General features: G+C 44.2%; 1 protein-coding gene across 2 annotated transcripts in view; it reads right to left on the minus strand.

Moving 5' to 3' along the window:
• The window catches only part of LOC143037419 (uncharacterized), a 617,678-nt gene that overhangs the window by 66,776 nt on the left and 540,902 nt on the right, over nt 1-10,000 (minus strand). For both annotated transcript variants that reach the window (XM_076205579.1, XM_076205578.1), the window contains exons 6-8: nt 5,832-5,941; nt 5,351-5,543; nt 3,286-3,383 (exon numbers count right to left, since the gene is read on the minus strand). In XM_076205579.1, coding sequence (XP_076061694.1) covers nt 3,286-3,383; nt 5,351-5,543; nt 5,832-5,941 — 401 coding nt within the window. The remainder of the gene's footprint in view (nt 1-3,285; nt 3,384-5,350; nt 5,544-5,831; nt 5,942-10,000) is intronic.

A 10,000-nucleotide genomic window follows, 5' to 3' on the forward strand; every position in this document is an offset into this window, starting at 1 on the left:
ACATGTTAATCATCCAATATCGACATAGGAAAAAAAAAAAAAAAAAAAAAAAAAAAAAATATATATATATATATATATATATATATATATATATATACATACATAATATATATATATATATATATATATATATATATATATATATATATATATATATATATATGTATATATATATGGTAAGTATATGATATGATATGTAGGGAGAGAGAGAATAAATAAATAAACATACATATGAGGAAGAAAAATAAACTAAAATCCTACTCTATGGCAGTCTGTCCCCTACCCCCGTCATCTCCCTCCCCCCCACTCCTGCGGCCCCTTTGAAGTTCCGATTAAATGTATTGACAGTAAAACGTTGGCAGGTATATCTGTGACATCACAAGTAAACGATGTCATAAGGAGAATGACGTTACAATGAGAATAACATCACAGGGAGATTGACATCACAGAATGACATCACAATGAGAATGATGTCACAGGGAGAATGACGTCACAGGGAGAATGACGACACAAAGAGAATGAGGTCACAGGGAGAATGACGTCACAATGAGAACGTTACAACAATGACGTCACGGGAACACGAAGTAATGAAGGCGATGAATTCGTAACCAACGTTTTATTCAGCCAAGGAGCGGGCCTCTGATCTGAACGGCCTTTCATTCGGTCGCGACCCCGTCCAGGGGTAGATCCGACATCTAGCTGAATAAGATAATTTGGCGACATCTAATTCTGTGGAGTTACTCGCAACAAGTTTGGTATCCCATACGGCGAGGGGTAACAGGTATTTGAGGGGTAACCGGTACTTCGGGATGGTAACTAAAACTTAGGGTGGTAACCGATACTTAGGGGTGGTAACTGGTACTTAGGGTGGTAACCGATACTTAGGGGTGGTAACTGTTACTTAGGGTGGTAACCGGTACTGGGGGTGGGTAACCGGTACTGGGGATGGTAACAGGTACTAGGGATAGTAACCAGTACTTGCAGTGGTAACCGGTACTGGGGGTAGTAACCGATACTAGTGATGGTAACCGGTACTAGGGGTGGTAACAGGTACAAGGGGTAGTAACCGGTACTTGTAGTGGTAACCGGTATCTGGGGTGGTAACTGGGAGTAATAACGGTACTGGTATGGTAACCCATCACTATTGAGGTATTTATGATTACTGGTATTCCTTTGACAATTACCAAGAACCAATGATCCGCCTCCTGTAATATGAAAATTCACTAATTAGCGGAGTCACAAAAGACTAATCAATGTGGTGGTTGAACTGTGGTAATTAGGGAGCTCGGATGTGAAGGAAATTAGGGATCAGGAGCACTGATTAATGTGGGAAAGATTAGCCCCTTTCACTGCTATGGACGACTTGTAGCAATGTCATGTCTTCCGCCTGGTGATTTTATTCAGGAAAGGTGGTGGGGGATCCACACACCGAACGGGGTAAATATTGGACCTTGAGTAGTTAGTAGCAGATTCGGTTAATTACTGCAAGGTTTTGGGTAGTTATTGGCGGCCGAGGGAACTAGTGAAAAAAAAAAAAAAAAAAAAAAATAAATATATATATATATATATATATATATATATATATACACTTATTAATGCCTAAACTATTTCATTCAGCTGAGGGTCGGACACAGGCTGACAAGGGGTCTCGATCGGCTTCGACCTCCTTTTAGGCATAACTCGGCACCTCTCCTCTGCTGCAGCGAAAGGGTTAAGTTGGTCTCGGTTAAATGCTTCGCTCCGGGTTATGACATAATTATCTTTATTCCAGCTGCCGCCAAGCGATTTTATTCAGTTGAGGGTAATCCCTCCATTGCGAAAGAGTTGAAAGTGCTTGAAGATGTAAATATATATATATATATATATATATATATATATATATATATATATATATATATATATATATATATATAATGTTCAGGAGTCTAAAGACCCACTAAGAATGAGAAGCTCGAAAGCAGTTACTGAGCAGTTACTGGGCAGCTACCGAGCATTCGGGACAGTTATTCTTAAGTCATAAATATGTTAGTGGACAGTTTAACAAGAAAAATGGAATCTGTTTGCTAACACTGGCAAACTGGCAACACGCCTGAAGGGTACATACTTATGTACCAAAATCTCTGTCAGAAGGGTATTTGTATTCCTGGAAGATAATGTTTTATAATCTAACATACATTTTTGTTTCATCAAAAATATATTAAATTTATTGCATACGTACACACACACTCGTACATGTATACACAGAAACAGGTAAAGTGAGCATGCATTAGAATAGAATTACTGTATGCATAAGATATGATGTATGTACACAAACATCAGCATTCTTTCTTTCGTGTACACAGTCATCAATGTGTACACATGCGCTGTCACGTGTACACCTAATTTCATTCATTTCTTGTATACACAGGACCAATGACAGGCACTTGCATGTGGTGGGTCTGCAAGACATACATATGACCGTATCAACTCCCTTCCGCCTCTCTTCAAAACCCGTCAACACCCTTACCTTCATTTGGAGGCAAAACCCTGAGGGGGTGACACTCGGTCACTGGACCGGACCCAAGATCTCCATCAATTTCCTGCATTCCCTCCACCTTTTCACAAAGGGAAAACTGATAACAGGAGACTGACAGCTTTTCTTCTCCTAATAGAGGCCAGTTACACAAAAAGTTCCGAAAAAAAAGTCTAGAGTTTCTTCCCACATAGATCTACGGGAGAGCCTAAGGACCGTTGACAGCCGCTGCGAGGTTGTGGGCTTCCAGTCAGTGGAAATTGAAGCAACAGTTATCATTGTACTTGTACATTACCCATATTGTGAAGACTGCAACTACCCGGCTATATTTGTTTACTCATTCATTCAGTCATCCACGCCCACACCCACAACCCCCCTCAACAAATGACGCCCTCACACTCACCAAATGACTCCCATAGCCTCGTAGATTTACTCAACTACGCCCACAAGCCCATCAACACAGCACAGTCACTCACACTACTAGAAACACTCGATCACGCCTACTCACGTGTCAACAGGGGCACATAGTTCAAGTCTCACACTCACAGACATATTCTCTCACACCTGTACGCTCACAGACACCTCTAGTCACGCCTGCATGTCCACAGACATCTCCAGTCACGCCCACACTCCTACAAATACTTCTCACGTTTACACATCCACAGACCATTTCTCATGCCTGCACGCCCACAAATGTCTCTCACGCCTGCACATCCATAGTAACCTCTCATCCCTACACGCCCACAGGCAACTCCTCTAACGCCCACACTTACCCAAGGCTGATATGACTGTGCCGAGTGTAACTAAGGACTTGTTGATGTTGGATCCCTCGGCCAGGCGTGCCCGGTCCCGCTCCTGACTCGCCCGCTCGCTGCAACAGGACCCAAAAGAGAGTTAGGATATGAGACGAGGAGGAGGAGAGAGGAGGAGGAAGAGGGGGGGAGGAGGAGGAGGAGGAGGAGGAGGAGGAGGAGGAGGAGGAGGAGGAGGAGGTGGAGGAGGGGTGTGAGGAGGAGGAAGAGGAGGAGAGAGGCAAGCAGGCAGGCACGTTCGGATTATGTGGAGGGTGGAGGTTGAGCAGTGGAGGTAAATGAGCAGAGGGAGAAAGAGGAGAGGAAGGAGAGTGGGAGAAAAGCGGGAGAAGGAGGAGAGTGGGAGAGGGGAAAAGGGGAGAAAAGGGGGAGGAGGAGGAGAGTGGGAGAGGGGAAAAGGGGAGAAAAGGGGGAGAAGGAGGAGAGTGGGAGAGGGGAAAAGGGGAGAAAAGGGGGAGAAGGAGGAGAGGGAGAGAGGGGGAAAGCGTGCGAGGGAAAGAGGGAGTTAGAAGGGGGAAAGATCTATGTTGGGAGAAAGAAATGGGAGATGATAAAGGAAAGGGGAAAAGGGGAAAAGTAGAGAAGAGCAAGAGGGAATATGGAAGAGAGGAAGAGGGACTTGGTTACTCTGGCCTTACAATCCCTTCAAGACGATCAGTCCTTCATACTATGGCGAATAGATAGCTGAGGGTGTAAGGAGATGGATAAGAAAGAAAATTAAAGTAAATAGACACTGCGAATAATGACATCACTTACGTGTTTACATTGACCTTATCTTGACCCTGATCAATACACAAGGACGTTGTCTATTAAAAAGTATAAAATATTTGATAATTTTCTATTCAACTATTTATTCATCTACCTTCTATCTACCTAAAAAGTAGACGGAACTTGATATATTTTTATTCACCTTTCTATCCATCTACTTGGAAGTAGATGGATAGAAAGGTGTAGATAGAACTATCTACCCGTCCAGTCATCTATCTCCCAGTGTTCCTTAAATCTATTACCGTATACATCTGTCCACTGATCTATTATTTGTCTACCCACTCAATTCTCCGTCAATCCATCTACCAGTATATCTACGCTAAGAGGAACAGGAAAGGGTCTCCGACCCCTGCGAGAGACTTATGCCTCGCAGCCACGGTGACACACCTCAAATATTTCATTCTACCAAACTTCAGACGATTTTATTTGGATCAGGGGATGCCACCAGAGCTAAAGAACTCGATTAAGGGGTAAGGTCATGGAGGCAAAGGGATTAACATAAGGTTAACCTTCCACCGGATATTTTTCCTTAACCTGGCTAAAATTGCCTGACATTAAAAAAAAAAAAACATTCCAAACGACTGCAATTAGTCTTTCTTCGGCCAGGAGCTTCCACTTGTATTATTCATTCTAGATAATGCCGGATTATTTCGTTCAGCTGAAGAAGCCCTTAATGCGCTACGTCACAGACGTACTAACTGCACCTAACACTAAAATGTTACTACATACATACATATACCTAAGGCTTTTTTCCCCCTTACCAGGGGGGCAGCCAAAAAGGACAAGGCACAAAAGCATTCCCACCCATTTCATCCCCGAAAACACTCCACACCCCCCACACCCCCTCCCATCTTAGCACCTCCTAGATGACGGGTCATCCCTGCACCCTGTCCACTGCCCTGGGTCAGAAGCAGTGTCGCAGGACACAGGACATCCACAGCAAGGCCGCTTCATTAAATCGGCGACCCCCCCTCTCCGTCCCCCTCTCTCCGTCCCCCCACTAAAATCAGGGTCTCAAACTGAATTTTCGATGTGGGTCCAAACCAAGAGACAAGAGACTCACTCATCACTAAAGGTCATCACCATTGCACGAATTCTTATAGATACTGTTCTGGCTTGGACCAGACAATTTAATCTAGTTGTAGGAGGGGTGAGAGATGAACTGGAAGTATTTCATCCTGGCAAACGTCAGTTGAATAAAATCAAGGGGCCTCGGGTCTTTTTCTCCTGAAGAGGAAATCCTCGAAGGAAGACCTACCTGCCGGCGAGGTCGACGAGAGTGAGCGTGGAGTGCGTCGCCGTGCGGGGCTGCGTTAGGGCCAACGTCAGGAGGGCGTGCGACCGCGAAGACTCGCCGTGGGTGGCCGTGGGCGCCACGCTTCTACTGCTCCGCCCGCGTTCTAACAACGCCCACGCCTCCCCTGCTTCCCGCACGGCGTGGCGCGTGACTCCTGGAAGAGGAAGGGTTTTATGTCAAATCATAAACAGGTCGTGTGTGTGTGTGTGTGTGTGTGTGTGTGTGTGTGTGTGTGTGTGTGTGTGTGTGTGTGTGTGTGTGTGTGTGTGTATGTGTGTGTGTTTGTGTGTGTGTGTGTGTTTGTGTGTGTGTGTGTGTGTGTGTGTTTGTGTGTGTGTGTGTGTGTTTGTGTGTGTGTGTATACGTGCTCGCACTGAAGTCACATGACGTGTTCACGGAAGTGCACACAAGTTGTCGGGTAAAGCCTCTGGTTGACACATACCTTCAACATAAGGTCCGGTGCGCGGGTGTTCACGCACGCGCAGACTGCGGGTTGCCGCCGGTCCAGTGGCCAGAAGGTCGCGCACGCGCTCTTTGTAGATCTCCACGAGGCTGTGAGGGCAAGAGATAAAAATGAGTTATTTGTTAGAATAATTCTTTAGAATAAAGCAAATGTTCGTCGTCACTACTCAACTTTCTCAACACACAGAAACAGAGGGACATCTCCGCCACTTTTACGGATCATGAAAGGTCTAAGCCAAGGTCTAAATATACAGGTCAGACCGTTTGAATTATTGTGCGCAGCTTCTGACGTCATTAGGCTGGGTCCGTTTTCTCTTTGTGAAACACTGAAGAAAACTGTGAAACGCCAAGGAAGACAGGAACTATAATATTTTATATATTTATATATATATATATATATATATATATATATATATATATATATATTATATATCATATATATTATATATTCATATATATAGACAGGAACTATAATATTTTATATATATTTATATATATATTTTATATAATATTTGTCAGAATATAACTAATTGCGTGGAGCGGTGCGAGCGAAGGCAACGACATTCCCGAACGACGCACCAGCTTCAACTGACAGCTATAGGACCCGCGAACCCCACTTTGAACAGCCAGGTGACGTTCACGGGCCCGCTGCGCCAACTCCCTCGAAATTCGGTCGGAAGTGGTTAGACCTTATATCCTTAGATCTTGGTCTAAGCTTCCTCTATCCGTGCTCAACTCGAAACCAATAAAAATGGTGAGGATGCCCCTCTGTTTCTGGACGCCTCATATATACGTTGTTGCGATGATATATAAACAGTAATTTTTGTTCAGTTTGGTGTGAGCATCGGTCAGAAAGGGGTCTCGATCATCGACGACCCCCTTGCTGCAGTCTGCCCCTCGGCTGAATAAAATCGCCTGACATTCACCATCTAGGCGGTGCACTTGATGTATTTTTTCCTAAGTAGTTTTAGGTGGGTCTAGTTAGCTAATGGACTACCCCAATACTGAAGATATTGTAACTAACCACCATAACCTTACAGTTCATTGGCATGCTTTACTTATTGATTTGTTTATTTATTTATTCTTTTTTGGATAAATGATAGGTGATTCTATTCAACTGTTGGATGTAACCCGGAATAACAACGAAAAATAAAAGAAAAACTCGATGAATTTTCAATTACAGAAGAAGTTCGAGTAAGAGAGGAGCCAGACAAACTTCACACACACACACACACACACACACACACACACACACACACACACACACACACACACACACACACACACACACACACACACACACACACACACACACACACAATATATATATTATATATATATATATATATATATATATATATATATATATATATATATATATATATATATATATACATATATATGCTACCTCCTTTGTAGGGGGAAAAAGCCTTTGGTATATGTATGTATGTATGTATGTATATATATGTGTATATATACATATATATATATATATATATGTATATATATATATATAATATATATATATATATATAACTGTGGTAGTCTTTCTCAGCTTAAAAAAAGAATAACACAAGTGACACGTATCTATGAATGTAAAAGAGTTTGTGGAAATATACACATAACATAATATAACGCAGACTAAGCTGGGGTTGGGATTAATCAATTTTAGGTGATTAGCATGATCTTGGGGGAGGAGGGAAAGGGAGGAGGGAAGGGGAGGAGGGAAGGGGAGGGGGTAGGGGGTAAGGGGAGGAGGGAAGGGGAGGAGGGAGGGGGGGGTAGGGGGTAAGGGGAGGAGGGGAGGGGCAAGAGGGAAGAAGAGGGGGCAGGGGGTTGCAACCAGACTCGGATGACCTAAATCCTAAGCCTCAGAAACTCTTCATTGAGCCTTGGAGGACCAAATGTCAACGCGAGGATCGATCTTGGCCTTGACATTCCAAGCAACAATCAGGTCGAGCAACTGGGTAGATGATGTGCAGGAATAAGGGAGTGTGAGTGTATAGGAGAGAGATTGAGGGAACGAGAGATTGAGGGAATAAAATAGAAGAAAAAAATTAATGTAACTGGAAGAGTGAGTGAGAGGGAAAATGAAGGATGGAATGAGTGAGGAGAGAGTGAACGAACGAGTGATAGGAAATGAGTGAGAAGAGAGTGAGTGAAAAAGTTGAAGGATAAGTGAATGAATAAGAGAGAATTAGTGAACAAGCGGTGAGTCGGTGAGTGAACGAACGAACAATTTGTGAACAAATGAATGAACAAGCGTGAACGTACGTACGTACGTGTGTGTGTGTGTGTGTGTGTGTGTGTGTGTGTGTGTGTGTGTGTGTGTGTGTGTTTTGACTCATCATCCGGGGCGAAGCGCTTGGCGTGCCTGACCGGGAGCACTTCTGGATCAAACATGAGAAACCGGAATCGATGACACACATCCGTCCTCCTCCTCTCCCTCCTCCTACCCCTTACCCTCTCCCTCCTTCCTCTCGCCTTCTTCGACTCTCCTTCCTGACCAACGTCCTCGCCTTCAGAAGAGAAGAGACACTTGCCCCTTCCGGGAGACTCAGAGACTCCCGGACCTCGAGATGGACAATACCGGAAGATCAATTCGTGATCCGGGCACACTGTAGAGGCTCCTCAGGGGAGATTGTGTTTCTGAACTTTATATATTTTCAGTCTAGCCAACACCAAACAACTTCATTCAGTTAAGGGGCGGGTCATGATATGACTGCTGCCTCGAGTCTCACAGACTAGATACCCGCAGCCCAACAGAGGCTGGCAACGGTCATTTGGTCCTCCCATTGATTTTTCTTTTGGGGATGATACGTTGGTCTTTTTCATTAATAGTGTTTTTTATATAATTAGTATAAAGTAGTAGCAGGACGGGATCAGTTGCCGGTTATCCTGGGCCTTGTCTGGAGAGCGAGTGCCAGCCTCTCGGGTTCCAGAAGAAGTGAGGGTGTTGACGAGATTTGAAGACTGGTGGAAGGGAGATGATTTTCTCTGACGTCCGTCTCGCAGGACCAAAGGACGAGATCGAGACAAAACGGGGTCTCGATCAATCGAGAACTCATCTTGGTCGAAGTTTGCTTCTCTTCCCACGCAAATGAATCATTATTCTATTCCTACATTTATCATTATCATCATTGTCATTATTGTTACTGGCGTTTCTTTTGTTGTTGTATGCGCTTCTGTTGTTGTTCTTTCTGTTTCTGTTGATGTTTCAATTTTCGCTGTTGCTTCCGTTTTTTCTGTTGCTTCTATTGTTTTATTTTTTGTTGTCGCCGTAGTCCTTGTTATTGTTGTTGTGACTGCATTTGTAATTTTTTTCATTTTGTCCTCTTCTGGCATCAGTCGAGCCTTTTGTCATTATTCTTCTAAATTAAGAAAGTAAGAAAACGAAATGACAGGGCAGTGTGAAGGAATGCTTGGAGAGGAAGAGGATGATGATGGAGGAGGCAGAAATACTGGTGTGCATGGAAAAAGGAAAACGGAGAAGATAAAGGAGAGAACAGTTAACATATGTGTACACAAACTGGGCAGACATGGGCACATACACACACACACACACACACACACACACACACACACACACACACACACACACACACACACACACACACACACACACACACACACACACACACACACACACACACACTTATCCAGATATCATCCCCCCACAACCATATACACGCACACACGCGCGCGCAGGCAAGGTATAAGACAAAGAGACCCTTTGGGAGAGCTGAAGGCTAAGAGGATTATGGATAGTTTCCGTCAAGTTTTGACGAGCAACCTCCTCACCCCATCCTACATCCGGACCTCCACGCCCCTGCCCACAAACCTCTGGGTGGACGAATCGCATATCCAAGTCAGTCTGGCGGGGATGTAGTGTTGTGGAAGGGTAACGGGTGTTGTGATCGTCAAAGTGAGGGGTTAGGATGGTGAAGATTGTGGTTGGAGGTGATGGTGATGACAAAGTGAAGGGAAATGATGTTGAATGTGGTGGTATTGGGGTAAGTTGTTTGTAGCTGTTGTTGCGTGGTGAACATAAGGGAGTGATGGAGGAGGTGGAGAAGGAGGAGGAGGAGGAGGAGGAGGAGGAGGAGGAGGAGGAGGAGGAGGAGGAGGAGGACAAGGAGGGTGAGGAGG

Source organism: Oratosquilla oratoria, chromosome 22, assembly GCF_046742065.1.
Source record: "Oratosquilla oratoria isolate Oo_2021 chromosome 22, ASM4674206v1, whole genome shotgun sequence".
NCBI lineage: Eukaryota > Metazoa > Arthropoda > Malacostraca > Stomatopoda > Squillidae > Oratosquilla > Oratosquilla oratoria.